We start from the raw sequence: 23,813 nt of genomic DNA, 5'->3' as shown, positions 1-23,813 counted from the left end.
GATTTCATATTAATTTCTAAATAATTATCTAAGTAATTATGAAGAATATAATGTGACCCAGAATGAAACTCGATTTCAGACTGCAGGTGACGTCAGCCCTTGCCTACGGCTCGGTAGTCAACTTCACCCTGGTCTGAAATCGTTTTGTTCTATGCCTTATCACATAATACACTATTTTCTAACTGTAAAACAGTCTACAGCAAGGCATTAAGAAAATATCACTTGAACATTTCTCTATTTAACATAAGTGTACATAAAATGCAGACAACTATATAAAAATATGAACATCATTATCGCTTGCCTTTGAAATAACATCACTCATTCACTGAATTTGTGAATATTTTTAATTTACATTTAAAAAAAACTTTTAAAGAGTTAAAGTGCTACAATTTATCTTAAACCAAACGTAGATATATAATACTACGAAAAATGCACAACCATATTATATATAAAAAAATATAAAAATTTTTCACACACTAGATAACTTTTCACATCCTTTACACGAAGTATAAAAACGCACTGAAAAATTTCACCATGTAGATGACATAAGGGCCATCTGAACTCTGGTTTCCGGAAATCTCACATGGAGGCACAGGCTTCGCAGTTGTGCAATGAGATTTCTATTTCTTGATTTGAGCATTTCCAGTTCATTTCGAGGATGTTGTATACTTTCTGCAAATATTTCATTTCGTTCCAGAAAAAATATTCTGTTTTCATTTCGCAAGATTTCTTCTGCTATTCTTAGTCTTTCCGAAGATGAGTTCATTTCAGATAGAGTATGATATGAATTCAATATTCCTTCCAAAAAGTGCAACTGCGTAATGATATTTGAATTCTCCTTTCTGTTCCTTTTATAAGTGGCAGAACATACATAAACAAAAGCATTATATATTCAACTCGACGAAGTTTTCCAAGATCCATGACCTATCTCTATTTTTTACGCAGTTTGACTTTGCCTAACCTTGTTGAACGTTGTTTATTTTATCGATCATCGACTGGACCGAGAAGTGATTACTGGCCAGTACGATCAGTAAGTCCAATTACTTTGCTATATATTTAACATTAGTAAACTGCCCTGAGTTTTTCATGATTTACTATGATAGTATGTTAATTGTCAATCGAGAAATAAAACTGCATTGAATTGAAAATAATTCTCTTGTCAAAAGTATTTTTGCTGCTCAGTAAACTTTTCATCAGTTTTCAATTCACGTTAAATAGCGTAAAGAACATAATTTGTCGATGAGTTTACTGAAGCTTGCACAGTGCCGTCATGTTATTGTTATCGAGTTCGGTCAAATACCTAGGCGTACTATCCAAGGACATTTTTTGTCAATATGCATTACAATAGTTGAACGAAAACAATTTTTTTGATTGTATTTGAATTTAAAGAAGAAAACAAGGATGTCAAAGTATTTCGTAATCATATCATTCGATATAAATGTATTTTATTTATTGATTGATTCTTTGCTAAATGAGTTACGATCTAAGACATGAATAGTCTTAAATTCTTCAAGCATAAGATATAATATTATAAATATAAATTACAGGTGAGCTCCATCCAAATCGTGTTAAAAAGACTACTATGAAGTTGATTCATAATAGTAACGAGTCTTATCTGCAATGAATGGTGATTGTACTAGAGGTGTGAAATCATCATAGCAAACATAATTAAAGTGAATCTTATTCATAGCAGCAGTTGCTAAGGGAAACCATCTCCATAGAAACCACTGTTAAGTTGAAGATACCACTATATAATAGCAACCGTTGCCATGTTAACGTTAGTCAGTGATATAGGATCAAATGTTAACCCTTTAGAGTTTGGGAATCTAGAAGCATCTTGGTGTGCGTCGAGTGGGGGACCACAAATCAAAAAACCTCGTGGATTCGTGTGTGTGCAATGTGAGAGTAGTAGTGTAACTGTGTCCCTATCCACCCATTTTAAACCGGCTTTAGTACCATAGTAAGGAATGCTAGCATGGCTAAATTAAATACTGAAATAAAAAAATCCTTTTTTTTCTGTAATACGCCCCTGCCACGAGTGGTACGCATTTACTCTAGTTCCACAACGACCTGTCTGAATATGGAGTGGGATTTCAAGCGCCAAAGATTTAAACTAAATAGATAGACGGATAATAAATTCTGCCGATGTCTGTAATAAATTTTGATTCAAGAACATTCCTGACTGAGCTCATTGCTTTGTTAAGGTAAAAACGAAAAACAGCATTACTCATTGAGTTCAAGGTTACTGTATCATTTGTGGCTACCACAACAACATAGTAGTTGAGAATTATTCAAACTGACAGTATCCTGTTTTTAGACTATCGTGTGAGAAAAACACCGCTCTTGTTTACTGTTTTCAAGTTCAAAGACCTCGATCATATTATGTCGAGTGTTTTGAAGCTCCTTGAGCTCAGAAATAGTTTATGGTAGACTTATATTTTTTTGTGTTAAAATTGTACGAACTAGCTGTTTGGAATTTGTAATTAAACGGATTTTATTAAAATTAGACTTTTCTTAAATAAAAATAAAACATGACTCACTACTATGGAGCCCAGGAAAGACGGTTTCTGGACTCTTCTTTCCGCTAATCTCATGGTTGTCCATCAATTTTCCATATGGTGATATATAGATTAGCACCATCTATGGTTTTACGTTGATAGGGATTATTGACTGCTTAAGTGCTATACAACTAATTGATGAATCGATTTCAATCCCCCCACAGGAGCGTAAACACATCACATGGGCTTCTCATGGTAGAAATATTTTCACGAATATTTCTCTCGATATCTTCGAGTCAAGATGGTGTCATCAACACTCTCGAATACTTAGCTAACATACTCTAAATGCAGCAACATCCTAATATGCTTATGCATCTCTTTTCAGCATGTTTTGTGCTGGCAAGAAATGTATACATTGAGCGTCATAATTTTGCTCTGCAAGTTCTTTATTATGACTTCCATCAAATGTGCGCTGTTGACAAAACACCAGTTTTAGGCTACGTTATCTACCAAAAAATAGTTCGCAAGACGTTGAGAGTGATCTTGCCGTCTTTATCGGAATATAGCATTCACAACAACTCGAAAAACTGACAATAACAAACCTAATATTATGCTCATGGATTAAACCCCTCATGACATCTACGTTATTGAGTTTTCACCACCTGCTGAAAATAACGTTACGATAAAAGAAGAACATGAATGTCAGATGTACCCAGGTCTCCTGTTTGAAATTAGCAAGCTTTACTCAAATTACTGTGTGTCAAGGTTGTCATGCTCATTATTGGCGACCGTGGAGAGACAAAGTAGTCTTTTGTGATTGTGCATGCTAGAATACCAACTTGTTCATCACGAATTGAGCTTTTGGTTTCACGGATACAGAAGGATGCCACCCTCGGATTCCACTGGTGACGTAAACAATAGAATTAGGCTTGCTGCGCTTGGTTACCCTGTTGTTGATGGAGCATCACAGCAGTAACAGATGGAACTCAGAACTTTCTCTTAGTAGAGTTGGACTCCTGGGAATAAGCCAATGAGTAATTAAAACAAATAAATAATCATAGTAATAATGGACAGATACGCTAATGGTATATGGTATGGACACTCGGAAAGACTCGGATATGTTCTTTTTTCGTACGGGAATTTTGGTCCACTTCAAAAATAAATAAATCATAACATCTCGAATAATAAAATAACTTAAAACGCGTTTTCATTTGTTTCTCTATTCGCACTCAACTGGATAAACGGTACTATCTTTGTTGCACTTGTACAGTAAATGGGAACTTTGTCCAAGCTTTTCTCGTAAACAAATAGAAGTTTTAAAAAAATTGAAGTGCACTTCGCTAGTTCATAGAGTAAAGCATTGGGTCTGTGTCTTTATTTTACGTTTAGAGCTTTTATTGCATAGAAAAGCTTGGACAAAATTATCTGATAACCGTTCTTAACGGATTTCCGTGGCCGAGTAGTTAGCTTGCTGGTCATGAGAACTCAGCTACTGGCCAGCCAATTATATCAACTTGGGTTTCCTGAGACTTTCCCTTTTCGCTGTGCTACGAAGGCGCACAACTATATGCGTACAGTATTAAGCTAGTTACAATCACGACAAGAACGAGACTGATAAATGACGTTTTAAAGGCAACCAACTAATTTCGGAAAAAATCTAAAATACAACCTACTTACCAGCATAGGTAAATCGCTATAAAATGTTGAATGATTAATAGTAATTGAAAAATAATAATCAAAATACCAACATGCTCATATAAATTCTATAAAAATAACAAATAGCATGATGATTGTTTATCGACTATAATATTTGAGTTTATATTGTTTTCACAGTTCAAGTATAGAAGTAGAAAAATGTTCAGAAAAACAATTTATGAATAATACGAATTTTCCGAGTGTATTATACGTTATTAAACAATGCGCATGAGAGTTGTAAAAAATTTCCGGCGAAAAAAAATTATTACAGAAAAATTTTTCCTAAAAATGTTTCCATGGGTCAATACTGGTTTGAAAGTAGAACTGAAATATGAATACACTACTAATTTTAGTTAAATATAATCTTCAAAAGTTTCAATTTAAAAATTAACTTGAAAAGTAATTGATCTATATATATACATATTTATACATATATAAATATAAACTCCCTCTTTACGAAGACTAATGTAAAGAAAAATTATTGAAAAATAAATATTTCGTAGGAAATAAAACAATGAAAAGAAATAAATTGAACGTTTTGTCATTTATTTATGACTGTATTAGAAACTAAGAATTAAAAGACAAAATAATTTACAATTATAACGAATGACGATCGGTCTGAAAAAGACTTATTTTGACTGGCTAATCAGGCATTGAAAATCATCTTTTTCATGCAGATGACATCAAAAACCAAATATTTAATTGAGACATAATGAAAATTGAATATAGATGAATTTGTTCAATATTTTTGTTCAAACTTCAAAAAGCTATTGAAATTTTGATACTGAATGAATTATTAGGCTATGAATAATTCGAAAAGAAATACGCATTTATTTGATATTCCGGTCACAAAATTTCTCATCAACGAATCAACCGTTTTGAATATTGTTTATGGCAACTGGAAAGGCTAACGAGATTCGTAAACTTGGTATTGACTTATTTTAAATAATACGAAACGATTTAGATCTTCGGTGCTCATTAGGTTTAGAAATGGATGCTTTAGTATTTCTTAAGTTATTAAAATCTATTGGACTGATTGATTTCACATTTCTGTGGAGAATTAGTTCAATAGGCCTTCTTAATAAACTTTAATTAATTTCGATCACATCATCGTTTCGTAAGAAATTGGTAGGGGGAAAGGTTCCAAAGTTAGGGAATATGAGTTTAGAGCTTGAGACTTTTATGAGCTTCAGCAAGTTAATGTAAAAGCTTTGGATTCATGACTGAATGTTGATCTGTTAATGTGGAATAAGGTACTTATCCAAGAAACTCATTGTCCAACAGCTACATAACAGATATGAATTATTGTGGTTATGTTAAGAACAATTATTTTTCAGATTAATTGACCAATTCTATGTCGAAAAAAAACTTATCGTGTTTTTGTGCAGCGAATTGTTTTAAGTTTGAAGACTATTCGTTATTGAATTAGTAAATTGATTAATGTAACGAGACCGAAGTCTTCCTTTCTACAGGAGACCGTTTCCTTTCCCTTTTGGGTATACACACACTTCGTACATCACTATCTTCCACCATAATATAATTATAACGAAATATTGAGCATAAGCTCATTATTGGCGATATTCTAGGATCGATGATCAGATCAAAGAACCTTTTGCATGTCAGTGCCGAACCAGCAGCCACCACAAGTCCATACCTCTGTTGGCCACCCACTCATGCCATCACAGGAAATAAAGAGACTCTGGCCGAAAAGAGCTTAGAGAAATATCCCGTAGCACCAGTTCCCTGTACTGATGAACAAGTTGCTTCGGAATAAAATGATGAGACGCAACCCCGCCTCAATACTTAAAAAAGGGTCCCCTCCACTTAGATTTACTTGGATTTCAGGTATGCAACCAACACAAACTTGCCTTTATTTATCATCAAGTGATGTTTTAATCTTCGAGCTTTTCACAACCTTGGATTTATGAAACAAATCAAAGTTGGGTCTGTATGCTTGGAATCCTATTATATATATATATATATATATATATATATATATATATATATATATATATATATATATATATCACTGTTTAACTAATAAAAGAAATTATATTTTAACAAAGACTTACATCACTACTAAACGACTTTGAAATTCTATTCATTTGAAATAGATTTAAGAATATTCATTTCAAATGAAGGTTCATTATTAATATCTAGACTTGCCATATATCCAGATTTAATTTTAAAGTTCATCTCAAATCGGATTATTTTGTATGCATCGGTTTTTGATTTGTCAAAAAGTTTATTGTCTATTTCTATTTACTGAAACATTTTTCCAATATTTTTAATTTAACTGTTTTCAATAAATATTTTTAAAAATACTTCTATCTGCGAAAACAGAAATACTATACTAATTTACTCTTTTCTCTCGATAAAGTTTTTTTTCTCCGTTTCTTTGAGGCCAAATGAGAATAACAAAAAGATATAAACTCATGTTGATAAACATTTTATTACTTATTTGAGAAAGAAACACAATCTATTTTTTTTATTACGTCAAATATTTAAAAAAGCTTGCAGTGATACTAAAAACGTTTAATTGCATTATGTTCAAAACATTCAACATTTTAACTAGTTCTTTTTCAGTCTAAAGAAACTCTTGATACAATTAATCTATTCACAATTCAATAAAAGTTAAGATACCATGTCAAGAGTATTGTTAAGTTATTTAGTGGCATATTTTATAAGCAAGTTCTTAATCCCTGTTATGTGTTCATATTTCGATAACAGTTTTAATCCGAACTATTTCCACGATATTAGACAAAAATTATTTTCAATCAGCAATGAAATGACGACCTTCAATAAAAACTTCACATACTATGATAAAATTAGGATAAGAACGTTACGGGAAAAATTGAATAATGCTTCACAAGAAGTAATGGAAATACCAACATATTCGCATAAACAAAAATATGTACCACCTCCTGGTAGCTTTATACATAAATATCAGCTCGACGAAATATTACATAGATTTTTCACTTACATTAATCGAGTCGGAGGATTGTATAAACATTATAAAGCTTACTCTCAATCCGGGTTAGATGGAGTAACTTTTCACCATTTATCAATGGAAGAATTTATAACAGTAGTGACAACTCATCAATCAGGTGGTCTTGTAGATATTATGGAACAAATTTATCGAATAATTGTACCATCTTTTATCATACCTTGGGCAGATAAACCTATTCGTCTTGGTCTTTTAGAGTTTTTGATACTTCAAAGGAAAGTAAGTATTAAAAAGCTAAATAATAAGTAATAGTTTTTCTGGAACGATTTGCTTTTTTATTCAGAAAAGTCATCCGGATGAAATTTGTCATTCAGACAACTCACTGTTCCATCAAATTAATGAAATCTACGCTCTTCTTTGTCATGCTGAAATTTTGTCATACATAATGTTTGTTTTTTCCTATGTTATGCTCGCTGATAAGCTCCAAGGTATGCACCTAATAATAAAATTTGATAGATGAAATTAAATAAAGTAAATTAGAAATATTAGAGTGCTTAGAGAATACCTAAATTTCAAAATATTATTTCTAATGATTCCCAAAATAAATAAGATATAATTATATGAAAAAGGATTTTAATGGAAAGGCAAGCTCCCTTTTTTCTCCTCTGTAGAAAAGAAGGCAGATATCAGAAAATAGCAGATTAGGAATAGGCTTTTAAAAGATAAAAGTGTAAAAGGTCTCTACAAAGACTATACACTGCGACCCACTAATAATAATAGGTTATATGTCTATGATAATATATTAGGTGTGCAAGTTGAAACTCGGCTTTAAGTTAGTTGCATGAAAAACTATGGTCTTACGAAATAGTTCGATAGCTGTAGATCAGGGTTCTTCTTAGGGACGTAGATTATTTGCTTACATCTAAGATCTCGAACAAAACTGTAGAAAGAGCTTACAGATTCATAGATAGATGTGGCAGGACCACATCACCTAATCCCATCGAAGCTACAGTCTATTTTTTCGCAGTTTCATTTGGAACGGAAATAGAAAAAGTGGCTTTAGCAAGTGCTGCAAGGAATGAAAAGTATTTAAATTTGACACAATTAATCCTGATCAATGCTTCAAGAGAGATTATACGTTGTGATCCACCAGTACATATTCGAGGTATTAAGTTGAACTTAAAATATTAGGTGTACAAAAAAGTTCTACTCGTTTTTTGTCAAAAAAAAAATATATTTAAAAATTTTAAATAAAATACAAATTTTAATCAAAATAACCACCATCAGCATCTACTACCCTTTGCCAACGCTCAGGCAACTGATGGATCCCACGGCGATAAAAGGATTGATCTTTTGTCGAAATGAAATCATCTATTGTTTTTTGCATTTCGTTTTCATTTTGTAAGTGTTTGTCAGCCAAGTAATTTTGCAATTAACGGAATAGGTGAAAATCACACGGTGCAAGGTCTGGTGAATACGCCGGGTGCGGTAAAACTTCCCACTGTAAATCATTTATAGTGTGGTGGACGATTGAACTTCTATGAGGCCTGGCGTTATCATGCTGCAGTATCACTGGTCGAGGTTTTTGCCCCGCAAATCATCTTTTACTGTTGATTTCATCTGCTAATTTTTTTAATTGACAACTGTAGCGTTCTCCAGTAACGGTTTCTCCTGGTTTGAGTAACTCATAATATAGCACGCCCCACTCATCCCACCAAATACAAAGCAATATTTTTTTCCCAAAAACATTACGTTTTGGTGTTGATGTCGTTGGTTGTCCTGGGTCTACCCAATGTTTTCGACGTTTAGGATTCTCATAGTAAACCCACTTTTCGTCCCCTGTTACAAGTTTCCACAAAAAACTTTTTTTTTTTATGTCGTGAAAGCAACGACAGGCAGGTGTCAACTCGTCTCTCTCGTTGTTCTGGAGTTAATTCATGAGGTACCCATTTTCCTTCTTTTTGAATCTTACCTAAAGCATGTAATCTTTCAGAAATAGCTTGTTGAGTAACGTTTAACTTTTTCGCAAGTTCTTGTTGTGTTTGTGCAGAATCTTGATTCAGTAATTCTTCCAATTTCTCGTCACTGATTGTTGAAGGTCTTCCAGAGCGTGGTTTATCATTTAAATTAAAATCTCCGTTTGTGAATTTCCGAAACCATCTTCGACAAGTACTGTCATCAATAACACTGTCACCATAAGTTGCACAGATTATTCTTTGAGCTTCAGCAGCACTTTTTCCTTGATGAAATTCATATAAAAGACAATGGCGGATATGCTCATTACTTACTTCCATTTTTAACTTAATAAAAAAATATATATATCGAAGATTAATATATTAAAAGTTTGATGAATTTAAAGAGTACAAACAGCTGTGCATGTACATATACGTATTCATAGCTAACCTATAAATAGCTGTTAGATAACTCCATCTTTGAAAAACGGGTAGAACTTTTTTGTACACCTAATACATACATTGTTCTATGTTTCGATTAATAACGTAAATTTTTTTTTTTTTTATTTTAAGATGAAACGTTTGTTGAATTTATCCATCTCTTCCAAAAAATGTTTATCAATGAAGTTCAAGCATTTCCAAAAGAAACATGCTCGTTTGGTTGCAATGATATTTCATCGTCTAACAATGTTTATCGTTGTTATGGCTGGTCTCCTTCAAATCCAGAACGCATTCATTGTCACAATCGAGGCTGCCGTGGAAAAATGAATAAATGTTCTTGGCTTGGATCTTCAACAATATGTGAACTTGCAAGTATACCAAATAAATTAGCACGTTTATTATAACTATCAGATACAAAGAGAATATAATTGAAACATTACAGCCAAGAGATAATCCAAGACGTTACCAGTGGATTAAAAGCACAAACGGGTGGTATGGACCGAAAGAAAAATGTCAGGGGAAAGAACAATTAATTCAAAATTCAATATCTGGTTTATACAATTGTGATAATTGCATTTGTCATTGTACGGAAGATCGTCCTGATGCAACTTCTATTCGTACTTTGAGTTTGAGACCTCAATTGTCTAATGTTTCAAGCAACATGTAGATTAATTCATTTAATTAGTCTCTAATACAAAGGGTATTGTACCAAAGCAAAATGGCGGACTCTAAGACAAAATGAAAATTATAACAAATGATTGTAAGTTTTTTTTTCTCGTTATTAATTATTATTGATTTAATCAATAAAAGCACGGATCACAAGAACCTTTTGATGGATACTACATACACTTACCCAAGATGGCGTACACAATCCTGTAGTAGTCTTGTACTATTTTTATGAAAGTGTGTTGCGAATGACCCCTAGTTGTCTACGTCTTTATATATCTATCAATCTGTTACAAGATGTCAATGCAAGATGTCAACGCAAAATTTCTTTTTAAGTCTTGTACAAGACTTGGAATTCAAAACTTTGTACTAGATTCTGCAGGAAGATGCTGTTATATACTCAAGTAACACATGCTTCTAGCGCTAGAAAATTCTGGCACCAGTGCCTTGAGCATAACCCCTAGTCACTAGTGTCTTCTTCTACGAATGGGTCTTGCGCAAGATCATGTAGCAATAAATCGTCATCAAGACTTGTGCATGACTTGCTGAAAGCATTGTACACAAGAATATTGAAGATATCTTAGATGCAATGCAGTTGAAAAGTTTCTGGCGCATTTCTTGCACCAGTAACTTACAGTAAAAACTTACGCATGGCTTGCTCAAGGTTCAAAGTCAATTTCGAGCCTTGAGCAAGTTATGAGCAACTATTGTTAGCTATACTCTTCCTCCAGAATTGAGTTACAACCTGGTGCGACTTTCTTGTGTAAGACTTGCACTAGACTTGCTATTGAAATCTAGCCACAAGTATCTGCAACAAGACACATAGTTAGGAAAAGACATTAAACGTCTATCGGACTTGAGATCAGGCTTTCTCAAGCCTTGAATCATAGTGTTACATGGATGAAAACGTAGGCAACTAGTGTCAGATTTGAGCAAGATTGTTACAAAATCGTTATATGGCTAATTGGTTTTTAACCAAATACATGCCCTCGCAGATTTGAATTACGGTGGAAACACCGTGGAAATGTAAATACAGTGGATCCACCGTAGTTACACGGTGGCTTTACCACCGTGTATACATCGTGTTTCCACTGTAATTACGCGAAGTATCTACCGTAATTCCATGGTGACTTTGTGCGATTTCACCACCGTGGTTCTACGGTGTATCCACTGCCTAATCACAGTGGAAACACCTTGTACACACGGTGGTAAAGCCATCGTGTAATCACGGTGGTAAAATGGAACAAACCCACGGTGTTTCTACCGTGATTCAAATCTGCGAGGGTGTTATAACTAATACATTTTTGTCTTAGAGGTGTCCATTTTATTTTAGTTCACCCTAAATTGTAAGAATAGATAAACTATTATAATTTTATTTTTATATTATGATCAAATCATTATAGGGTTGTCACGGGTGTTAGATTTATTGAAAAAGATAGAGTTATTCATATTCAAATCCAACAGGGAGAACTTATGAGAGAGGGTGAACTTGATAATGGTACTTTTGAATGGATTGAAGTTGAAGATTTTGAATACATATCTAATGAAACTGCAGGAGTTTTTTATAAACTGGAAGAAACCAATAAGATACCTTTAGTTGAGGGAAAAGACTATGCAATGTTTGGATCGAAACAAAGAACTTTATATCTTGATGAAGTTATAGCACCAATCGATATGATTGTCACTGGGGTTAGACTTAATCATGTTGACTCACAAAAATCTGAAAAATTATATACTAGCCCGATACATTTAGAAATACACGTAACACAGTATGAATATGAGTCAGGTAAACTCAAAGAAAATATGTCACGTTGGATAACATCAGAAACGATGCCCTATCCGTCTGTGGACTACGATCGGGACAGGTATTAGATTGATATAAGCTAGATAATTGCAACATATTTTTTTCTTTTTTTGAAGCACCGTGAAAGTAAAGACTTTTTTTATACTCGTAGGGTCGAAGTATTGTTAACAAGATCAGATAATCCCACAAAATTTTATTTAAATGTCCCATCTGATGAAACTAATCTGTTCATTAAATTTCGTGCAACAGATATTTGGAAAGATGCCGCACAAACAGTTGTGCCATTATTTGATATTCAACCTGTTACTTCTCCGGTTAGACCTTTAGATGGTATTAGTATCATTCACAAAACTATTGACGATTCAGGGGGCTTTATTAGTTTGAAAATATTTACAGTTAATTGTGCTCATCATCTTCGTTACATAAGTGAAGACGATATCGAACTCTATAAGACTATTGTTAACCATGAAACGTTTTCATATGGAAGTTATAATCACGATCCAAGTGATCAGTTTCATTATAATTATGATAATTAAAGCAACTTAAGCCATCAATAGATGAGTTTTATTTAACCTTTCAATAACCACGAGCACTACCCTCACCTTTTTCTGTGATGTACTTAATTGTGCTATCTAATCAGTAGGGGAGGGTGGGGCCGCGAGGCTCCCCTATGATTTCCATAACTAGCCCTTGCGGTTTTGGAAATACCGAAATAATACCGGAATTATACGGTATAAATACTGCATAAATATGGCATTACTCGAGTTATTTTAGCCAGTTTTTTTGCCGCATTATTACCAAAAATTTACTAAATAAATTCCTAATATTTACGGTAATAAAACAGAAAAAATACGGTATTTTCACAGAATTAAAACAGTAATTATACAGCATATTTATAGTATATTTTCGGCATTTTTGCAGCATCAAATTGTTATACCCGTAAAAAAATTTATATATAATTATATAAAATTTTATTCAGTTATATATAATTTTATATAATTATATAGAACCTTATAAAGTTATATATTAAATAACTGTCGTGAAAAAAAAAATAAAAATACCCGTTAACTCGTGGACTCAATCCCGAGACCTATTTGTTCAAAGTCTGATCTGGTAGCCATTATGCCAAATCACTTACTTGAAATATGTTACTAATTGTATTCAGATGGATACAAACAAACTTAAGAAAATTGAAAACATCAATTTTCACAGATAGTTATTTTCACTTACATGTTTTTGTTTCAGTAAGAATTGTGTGAATCAATAAAATAAAATAAAAAATATTACATTTTGCACATTTTCGATGATTTTAAATGCAGAAGCGAACAAAAAATAAAACCATATTTTTTTACAATTTTCTATTTTATCAGCGTAAATCTGGCGAAATTGCAGGATACTGACGGTATTATTATCACAAAAACAACGATTTCATTATTGTAACATTATCGTATAATAGTTTTTATACAGCATTTTATTGGTAAAAGTTCGGCATTTTTATAGTTTTTTTACAGTATTTTTTTGGTAAAAGTTCGGTATTGTTATAGTTTTTTTGCAGCATTTTTTCGGTAAAAGTTCGGCATTTTTATAGTAATATTACTGTAGTAATCTGGTAACTCTACAGCATAAGTGCAGTAAGTATATGGCATAACTGCAGGAAAAAAACTGGCCAAAATAACCATTTTAATACCAAATTATTACGGTAAATTTACGGCATGTGCATAAATCCCGAAAATTTACGGCATTTTTACGGCATTCGCAAAACTGCGAGGGAGTTCTTTTATTATTGATTTTTATTTTTCATTGCTATGAATTCTATGAAGATTAAATCATGAGTGCAAATGCTATAACTAGATTTTTATCAAATCTATTTAAAAAACGTCAAGTTTTATTATCCAGGACCGTTCTTAAATAATAATAGTACGCAGCCTAAAACACATAGGAAACCTCCCCTTTTTATGACCCCTTTGAGAAAATTAATTTTCAATAGCTATTAATGGCAGAAATTCTCAAAAATTAAATATACTATATGTACGTCATCGAGATGTCAAAAATTTCATTTTGAATTCTGAGCTGAAACTCCGGTTTCCTGAGACTATCCCGACCCGTATACCCTGATAGTTAGTGTTTCTTATCAGAAAGTTGATGTAGATCAGTTGTGTAACTATTGACTACAAGTTGTTCAGAAACTTAACGATAATTTATTGTCGCAACCTATCACCACGTTTCTGAGCAATCTGCAGTCAAGTTGCCGACAAGTTTTTCGGAAAGTTGTCGTCAATTTATGACAATGCCAACCTTGCGGCTCTAGGTCGTCGACAAGTTGCAGCGAACTTGATTATTAGGGATAATGTCTCTAGAAAAAAAAAAAGAGGGAATAATCCCTGACAGCCAAGTTGGCTGCAACTTGTCAGCGACCTACTGCCACAAAGTTGGAATTTCCATAAGTTGACGGCAACTTTCTGAGTAACTTTCCGGCAACTTTCAGCTCGTGTAACTGTATCCAACAACTTGACTGCAGGTTGCTCAGAAACTTGGTGACAGGTTTTGGCAACAGATTGTCGGTAAGTTTCTAAGCAACTTGTCGTCAAGTTGGTTGCAACTCATGTACGCCAACTTTCTGATAAGAAACTCTGCCCTGATAACACGAGTTGATTGTGAAAAAGTTGGTCATTCATTAGTTTCCGACCAAATTGACGACAAGTTATCGACAACTTCAGCTTTTGTAACTTTTGGCTACAAGTTACCGCCAACTTTCTCAGAAAATGTCTATCAACTATTGGAGGTACCAACTGTTGGCGGCCAACTTGGTGTCCAGTTGCGGCTGCAAGTTTCTCGTCAGTTTCTCGCCAACTTGGCTATCAGGGTGGCTATCAGGGATGTTTCTTTATCGACGCTATCATATCGATGCCTGAAAAAGTAAATACGATGTTGATAAATCATACCACCGCCATCTATTGAATTCTCAAGTAACTAGATGTCTATCTGTCCCTCTCTTCCTTCTTCCATCTCTCTTTTTGAATACGGCATCACACGAGGTAACTGGCTTTTTTATTTTTTCGTCAATATTTTTACATAAATATCATAAAAATAAATTATTTTATCTCAAAAAATATAAATAAATAAATTTATTATTTTTTTAGCATCCAGGGTGAAAAAAGTCCATAAAAATGGTTGCACAAAAGAAACAGGTAAATATTTAAAAATATTTTTCAACCATGTGGCTGTGGTTAACCTCTAAAATTACAATCAATTTTACTGGACTTTATTTTAAGATTTTAATAAAAATGAAATGTCGTAATTAATTAATTTTATTATTATTATTTTTTTTTTATTTATTTATCATTATTTTATAATTTTTAAAGAAAAAAACTTTGGAGAGCATCAACTCCAGACTTGCTCTCGTCATGAAGTCTGGAAAATATGTCTTGGGATACAAGCAAACTATTAAGTCTCTCAGACAAGGAAAAGCCAAACTTGTTATCATTGGAAACAATACTCCACCTCTAAGGTAATAATTTTATCTTTAATAAAATAAAGTTTTAATTATCGATCTATTTTTTAAATTATTAATTATAATTTATTTACTTAAACGCTGCCCTAATTAAAAAGATGATACTGAAGTTAGCCGACGTCTTATAATTTTTTTAATTGTTTTAAAACTAATTATTAAAAAAAAAAACTTTTAAAAAATTGCACCTCTAGCTTTTTAAATTTTCTGAATGTGTATGAGGTAAGGGGCCCAGTTTCTGACCTTTTTAGAGTGCCAGTTGGGGTAATACTATAATAATTAATTTAAGATTAAATTTAATGAGACGAACAATTATTCTATCGACTAGTTTATGATTTGTCAAATAAAGTCATGCGCGTAAAATAATTATTTGAATTAAATTAATGATTTAAATTGACGTTTTAAAAATTGACATTCAGAGATTCAGTTTCTGACCCTCGAATTTTTCAGGTCGCAGTTTCTGAACCCCCAGTGGCCTAGTTTCTGGGCCTCAAATTACACAAACCATGAATAGGTTATGAAGTACTTACTAAGTTTCAATAAATTAAAATCATTATCTAGATATTTAAATTAAATATTTATTATAATAAAACATAGTTTTTCCATATTTAAAATATAAATAAATAAAGTTACTTTGACTAGCGCCTGTTCTCATTATTTTTCATCGTAGCTCGTTATCTTTTTTAAAACTCTTGAATGAAAAAACAATAAAAAAATTAATTTTGTCATAATAAAAATATTATTCAACTAAAAGAGTCATAAAAATTTAAATACTATCGATATTGACATTATTTTTATAATAATTTCATCACTCCAAGAATATGTACTTTCAAGATCTAATTATGATCTTTTATTTTTAAAAATGAATATTAAATGTTAATTTATCACTGTATGATGAATAATAGTAGAAAATAATTTTAAAAAACTATGAATATTGATATTTTTACATTTTATAGACATGTAATTGAACAGATAACCTCGTTCGCAGTAAGTTAGAATTTTAGAATCAACAACTCCATCATACCTTTAAAATTGAGTCTAATTATTGACCCTCAAATTTAAACAACAAAACTCATTTTAATGTTTTATAAATGTATCAAAATAAATTTTAATTAAATATTGATCTACCCATCTATTTTTAGTTAAAGTTTTTTACTTACATGATAATTAGTGCACAGATTCAATCGTTGTACCTCCTAACGTAAATTGTTTAGGCTCTACTGAAAAAATGACTTCCTCAGCCACTTATGGAAAAAATTCTTTTTTATTCAGTTAATATTTCCTATGTTTTTCAAATTGCCATTCATTAGGTTCAGGATAAATTAAAAAAAAATTAGTTTTCTTTTTAAAGTTCAAGTTTTTGAAGGAAGAAAATAGTTGAAAAGTTCAGAAACTGGGCCAGGGTCAATAACTGGGTCTTTTACCTTATTTCTAGTTTTTTTTTGTCATGGATTTGATGAAAAAAAAATTCAATAAATTTTAAACTGTTCGTTAATTTCAGTATCATGTAAAAACATAGTTTGGAAAATTCTAATAGGACATTTTCGATAGACTTTGAATCTGATTTAATTGAAAAATTCTGAATTAATCCGATTAAAATTAAACTGAATATTTGGAATACTCCTGAAAAATCCTGATCTAATTTTTGTCTCCAATTGAATGTGATAAAAATCTGATTGAGTTTCAATCAAATTTAGTCGAAGTTTTTAATCAGGGTGAACTTAATAATAGTAAATTTGTATAAAAATAATTAAATTATATATTCAAAATATTTTTTTAATATTTTTAGTTTTTACGAATATCTAAAAGAAATTTTTTTAATTCTTAATCAGATGGAAAAATTTTAACGCAAAAAAAAAAATACTGCAAAAATTCATAATTAGAAAAATAGGCGCCAAAATTTTTTTTGTTCCTGCACAGAAAAAAATGATGACGAAAAATAATTTTTTCAAGTTCGAAGAAAATTTTTGTTTCCATTTCACAATGATAAATTTTTCTTGCGCCAAAAAAAATTTGATGTATATTTTTATAACTTTTTTTACTCTTGATATAAATTTATTTTTTCGAAATGAAAGAATTTGCGATGAATAATTTTAGTCACTAAAAGTTTACTGTATTATACTAACTTATGATTTTTTTTTTTTTTTTTTTTTTAATTAGAAAATCTGAGATTGAATATTACGCCATGCTTGCCAAAACTGGAGTTCACCACTACACTGGTAACAACATTGAACTTGGCACAGCTTGTGGAAAATACTTCAGAGTGTGCACTCTTTCTATCACTGACCCTGGCAATTCGGACATCATTAAATCTATGCCAACTGCTGAATAAGCATTTATTTATCTTTTTATACTTTATCAATGTATAATAATTCGATGTTCGGAAACAATACAAAAAGTTAACAGAGAAATTTATATTTAAAAATTTTATTATTTATTTACAGAAGACTATCCGTCATAAGCCTGTCCGTAATGTCTCTTTCCCTTAATCGGCAATTAGTTAATATTCTCAAATTTATAAACTAATAATAGAAAACAATAGTCAAATTAATGATGAAAAGTTACGATTCATACACTCAGAGAAAAAAAATTATTTTTTATAGAAAAAATGCATGATTTAAATACTTTTGTTACTTGGGTAGAATCAAGCAATTTTTTTCTTCAATCAAGTAAAATAGTTACTTTAATTATTTCGAATTGAATAATTTGAAATATTCGAATTATTTGAATAATCGAAATTCAAACCAAATAATAAACTAATTATTAAATTAAAGAAGAATTTGTCTTCGTCATATTTATTAACATTTTTTGATAAATTTTTATGTAGAAAAATTAAATAAGATACTGATTCTGGTGTTAAAGAAGTTCTTTTCTGGGTTATCATATCTCCTGCCGAAGAAAATAATCTTTCCCTTTCGACAGATTCAAAGTAAATAAAAAAATTTCAGTTGCCGTTAAAACAAAAAAATTCTCTTCATCAAAATCATATTAATGAAAGGAAAAATCCTATTTATATGTATAATATTATTGAGATTCATTGAAAATAATTCAAATTATTTTGAATTATTTATTTATCCTAAAAAAACTGGTGTTATGTCACTGCTTATAGTCGTCATGACAACGGTCAATATGGAGACTGTTGCCATAGCGACGGTTGCTATAGAGGCTGCTGTCATGGAAACGCCTTTTATGGATACTTTTCTGGGGATGGTTGGTCGTGTTTAGTTATTAAAACATCACAAGAGGTAAAAAATAATATAGCCTTCTAGTTTATAACAAAAACTCATTGTTCACGCTGTTTTTTACTCTGTAAAGGAGAAGGGGCAGTCGACAAGACTGAATTTCCAAGAAATTTCCGCTCTTCCATCGACAAGAGTCAGACTCAATGGAATTCGACTGTAATAGTTAATTATTTATGTGGTGCTTTTCTTTACCATTGGATCTGCATACCAGTCAGCCTCAGAATATATTAAAGCAACTGGAGAAGTTACTCTCGATAAATTATACTCAGGTGGTTTTGACGAATTATAAACTTGTAAATTTTTAGTTTCACCATAATCGTATTTTGAAAATGTTTGCGACGTTATTCCTTGTAAAAAATGAAGTATATTTTTAGATGATGTTCCTGCTGGGAGGTTTGATAGAATTGGTAGTAAAAGACTGAAAAAATTAATAAAAAGCTTAAGACACAGAATTATTAATCTTTTAGAAAATAGCTATAAATTTTGTAAATAGTTCAAATTACATCATTAAACTGTTTATTTTCAGGTCCTATAACGGAAAAATATAAATTTCGACAGAAAGCCATTTGTATTATTGACAGTCTACATACAAGAAAATATATCGTTTGATATAGTCGGGTTTGGACCCCAAAATAATTAATAATTCCTAATTTACAGTAGAGCTGCAAAAAGAAAACAAAAATAAATTAAAAATTTTTTGTCATCATAAAGTCGAATCCCATTAAGTTTGACAGCCAGTCGATAAAAGAGCGGAAATTTTGACTTATCGAATGCCCCTTCTTCTTTCAAGAGTTAATTATTACGCATGCGCTGTTATATCTATATGAATGATGCATTAATATATACACTGACATACAAACGTGTATCATCGGGTGGAAGACAGTGGGGGTCAAAATTGAGGAGAACTTTAGACTTAATGGAATCAGACTTATTGGAATTTGATTGTACCAGCATCGAAACTTTCAGTGTCTTCACAGCCAGTCGAAATAAGCCAATTTTAAAACAAATTTAGCGTATGCTTAAATTGCAAATACTGAAGGCATCAGGCAGAAATGACTATATTACACGCCAAAGGCGGCAAGTAGGACATTTCAACCCACGCGTGTAATTGTTGGCAAACACGTGGGCTGGGGAATCCTAATTTTTCCCTTGGTGTATAATATACTATTTATAGTTTCTGCTCAACCATAAGTTAAGATTACAATTTACGCTTTCGCTAATAGTTGATCACTCCATCGATCTTGAATTGATTTGATTCTGATTGGCTGCTGGCACGTGAACTTCAAGTTCCAGTGCAAATAGTCATGAAAAATATAGTGTGACGGAGGATGAAAGACAATGTCAGGCTGCGGGTGATGTCAGTAAAATTCACCCTAGTTCGAAATCGTCTCATTCCTTGCTACACAATATACTATTGCTATAATAATGAATCGAAAATTGCATAAATGGCTTACATCCAGATACTGAGCAAGAAAGAAGCTAGATTTTTGAATGCGGGGTTCTACATGTCTTAAAAAAGCAACGGGGGCAAAAAAAATTAACACTTTAACTTTTTCAGTAAGTTCTGGACGTTCAGACTCCATTATAAAATTAATCCTTGTGCCTTGTGCCTATATAAAATTATAACTTGTAATTTACTTGAAATCCCAAAATTTGAAATCTTTAGTTGTTGTTAACATGAGATATCCCATAGTTACTTCCTCTGGAATTTCCTAGCCAAACATCGTACCCTTTGTCGGCTAACAAATATGCTACAGAAGAATATTATGTTTAAATAAATGCACTATAAAAAATTTGCCGAATAAATGCAGATTAAATCTGAAGTTAATGTGAAGCAGATTATTTTTCATCTGTTCAATCCTCTCGGGGTAAATTTTTTCGGAGAGGAGTTTATTTTTATAAAAATTATGGGTCGAAGTGGATGCGAGTCAGAAAAAAAATAGTACAAGGTCGTACAAAGTCATGAATGGTCATGCACTATTATTCGTGAATCATGCATGATCAGACCTGACGATTTTTTTCCGGGTAGTACTCGTCAAAAGATTCTTGTAATCAGTACCCTAACCAGCAAGTTGTGATGGAAAGTCTTGCGTGAATAATAAAATACGAAATTACACAGACGATTTTAATTTCAAATAAATGAAGAAATGCCTAATTTAATTTTGAAGAGTTTTAATTTTAAGCAATCATTATATCAAATATCGTAGACAACTAGTGGCATCGAGCATAAGACTCATTAAAATTCGGATTGAAATAAAATCCGGATTCACTCCCGTGTTTTTATGGTGTATGTTAGAAACATGAAACAAATAATGGCTAATTATTAATTACCTAGTGACATTTTTTCCTAAAATAATCCATATAGTAGAATCACAAAGGAGCCCATGCATCAACAATACCGGAGTCGAATTAACTTTTCCTAGAATTCGATGTAAGCTCAGGATAAATCCGTCTTCAGTTGTAATATTATGAGTTTCCCCATTATATCCGTCACGTTCTAATATCTTATTCTATAAATAAATTATGTAGTTTCTAACAATAAGAACTAGAACTTTATTAGAATTTTAATACAATTACCATACGTTGACCATGATTCACTAATATTGCTTGTGACGTTTGTTAAAACCGTAAAAAGAATTGTAATAAGTAAAAATATGTACATTATTTCAAATAAACTTATTGGATAAACGTTTAAAGCAATACTAGATACTACCGAATAATGGGACGAGCTGAATGTTAAGTACCAAATATTTAATCACAAAAATTACTTGATGTTTATTAACACAGTAATGACAATTTGAGTTTATCTAAATTCTGAACGTGTACATGAAAATTTTACGGCACATTATTTATTTTAGTAAACAGGTTTATCTTATTACCTTGGCGTGGAATATGTTGAAAAAAGTTTTAATTTATTACATTTGTTGTTTAAGTTTATCATGTATTGTCATTAAGTTAATATTGTTTGTGAATCTTCTGAAATTTGCATGATCGAATGCAAAGAACGTGGAAAATTTGCAACGAAATATCTCACTGATATTTTCAGATAATACTTTGTTCCACAACTTGAGAATTTCTGGTTCCATATTGAGGTGCTTGAAATATTTCTAAGTTCCAGAATTTAAAGTAAAAAATCCTCACTAATGCCGAAAATAAGATGACTCAACTAACTTTAGCCAAATTTTTATCAAGTTATCACTTTATGTTACCATTACGTGTCACTAATAACATTTAATTTTTTATCATTCTTTTGAGTCAAAATAAAAATTCAATAGTGGTAGCGGTGGTAGGTGTTTCTATCATGAACATCCAACGCTTCAAGAAATCGATTTAAAATTTCTCGAGTCGGGGGCCACAAAAACCGGAAAATAATATTATGTTCACGAGATGCAGTATGACAAATTCAATAATTATAAAAGTTAAAAACACTGTTCAAAGACTACGTTCCAGATAATTTTCGTGCCGTGTATTTCAATGCAAGTTCTGTAATTTGATAATTTACTTTTAGTTTTTTCCTTCCAATCTGCGGTGTACCGACGTTACTAAAGTCACATGGAAATCTGTCAAATGATTCAAAATTACTCGAGAAGATAACCAGTATCGTATTTTGTGTATATTACTAAATTTTTTGTTTTTAATTTTATCTTTATCTTAATAAATTTCATTTTGCCTGACCGAGCATGATTACGCATGCTCATGGCTAGCAAATATTCAAGCATGAATCTTGCGCGACTATTACTTCCTCGTCATGCATGATCATACACGATTGAACATGATTTTACATGGTCATGCACGACAATGTATAATTCGTGCAGTGTCATGAATGATCATTCATGACTGAGCTTGATCATGCATGACTATTCTTGCCTCGTCATACATGATCATGCATGATTGACCATGACTTTGCATTATCATGAATGCCTTTGCATGAATCGTGTATAATCATGCACGATCATGCCTGAATTATGTATGAATCATGTAAGATCATGCATGATCGTGCATGACGATTTTTTCCTGAGTACTTGCCCGCTAGAGCTTTAATAAAAGATATATTTTTGTTTAATTCTATACCTTAAGCCCAAACGTAGGTATGCTCTACTCTCGCCTAAAAATTTAAACCACTGATTTTGTTGCGTAAAACTGTAGTTAAAATACGTAATATGTATATATAGAGTGAAAAACACCTTATTATAAGTATAAAATTATTAATCAAAGAATGATCAGGGTGACGTCATTAGGGTATCTATAGATCCCACCTAGGTGCGTAACCTTTCTTTATTTTACGAAATAAAGTTTTATGGGCTTACCATGGTGGAGATTATGGGCCCCATAATTCGGTCTAAATAATCCCTTGATGACTCCTCTGAGTGCGAACAAGACGAGTTCAGAAGACTCGGTTCTGATATCGCATAGGAGTGAAACCCATATGTCGGAATGGTTATCATAATTTGTAAGGGTGCCATTCCCATAATCGACATTTTAAAAAAATCTGTTACCATACAATGTCGGAAACATTCCCATAATATATTGTAAGTTACCATAAATTTCTCTCTTTATGTCAAGTTTTTATATCAGAATAAATTTCATTTATTATTTTAATTATTCGCATATATATTAGTAAATCAACTCATCCATATATAAAAGTTGAATCAATTATTGTTAATCAATTATTGAATATTTTAAACCTCACATATGAAGTAGTCAATTAAAAGATTAGCTAATATTCTCGTAATAGAACATAATACATAATATAATATTAATAAATGTGGGATCCTAAAGAATCAGGAAAAGGGTCTGGAAGAAAAGGCTTTAAGCGTTCACGTCGAAGCATTCTCTCTGGTAACATTATTAAAGTACAAAAACCTTCGATCCATCAATTAGCCCGTCGTGCCGGTATTGAACGTATTTCTACGTTAGTTTATCGAAAAATTCATCACGCACTTTATAATTTTGTAAATACCGTTCTACAAGATGCTTTTATCCATACAAAACGTGCTCAACGGAATACTGTCACTATCAGAGACATCAATTATGCTTTAACACTTCGAGGCTGTACACAT

At 31.8% G+C, this 23,813-nt stretch overlaps 4 protein-coding genes across 4 annotated transcripts; 2 read left to right on the top strand and 2 right to left on the bottom strand.

Moving 5' to 3' along the window:
- Positions 1-3,338: 3,338 nt before the first annotated feature.
- On the bottom strand, positions 3,339-19,391 carry LOC103568651 (lipase 1). Its single transcript, XM_014443843.2, has 3 exons — positions 19,257-19,391; positions 18,946-19,171; positions 3,339-3,514 (listed from the first exon to the last, which is right to left on the bottom strand). Exons 1-3 carry the CDS (start codon positions 19,259-19,261, stop codon positions 3,485-3,487), a joined length of 261 nt encoding a protein of 86 aa, XP_014299329.2. The 5' UTR covers positions 19,262-19,391; the 3' UTR covers positions 3,339-3,484.
- Positions 9,808-12,365, top strand: LOC103568650 (uncharacterized). The gene is made up of 2 exons (XM_053740308.1): positions 9,808-10,196; positions 11,603-12,365. Coding segments are annotated over exons 1-2 (471 nt in total). The 5' UTR covers positions 9,808-10,194; the 3' UTR covers positions 12,072-12,365.
- On the top strand, positions 14,988-17,926 carry LOC103579266 (60S ribosomal protein L30). Its single transcript, XM_014443842.2, has 4 exons — positions 14,988-15,038; positions 15,144-15,191; positions 15,366-15,511; positions 17,672-17,926. Exons 2-4 carry the CDS (start codon positions 15,171-15,173, stop codon positions 17,841-17,843), a joined length of 339 nt encoding a protein of 112 aa, XP_014299328.1. The 5' UTR covers positions 14,988-15,038; positions 15,144-15,170; the 3' UTR covers positions 17,844-17,926.
- Positions 19,392-20,405: 1,014 nt separating the features above from the next.
- LOC103568652 (lipase 1) lies at positions 20,406-22,334 on the bottom strand (the record flags this gene model as incomplete). Its single annotated transcript, XM_053740305.1, is given in 5 exon segments — positions 20,406-20,424; positions 20,426-20,504; positions 20,552-20,571; positions 21,085-21,263; positions 21,331-22,334. Coding segments are annotated over 5 exon segments (300 nt in total), but the record flags the coding sequence as incomplete, so codon positions are not given.
- Between the last annotated feature and the right edge of the window lie 1,479 nt (positions 22,335-23,813).

The sequence above is a fragment of the Microplitis demolitor genome, chromosome 6 (genome assembly GCF_026212275.2).
Source record: "Microplitis demolitor isolate Queensland-Clemson2020A chromosome 6, iyMicDemo2.1a, whole genome shotgun sequence".
Taxonomy (NCBI): Eukaryota; Metazoa; Arthropoda; class Insecta; order Hymenoptera; family Braconidae; genus Microplitis; species Microplitis demolitor.
The sequence above is the reverse complement of the archived record's forward strand: the minus strand, read 5'-3'. Positions and strand labels throughout refer to the sequence as shown.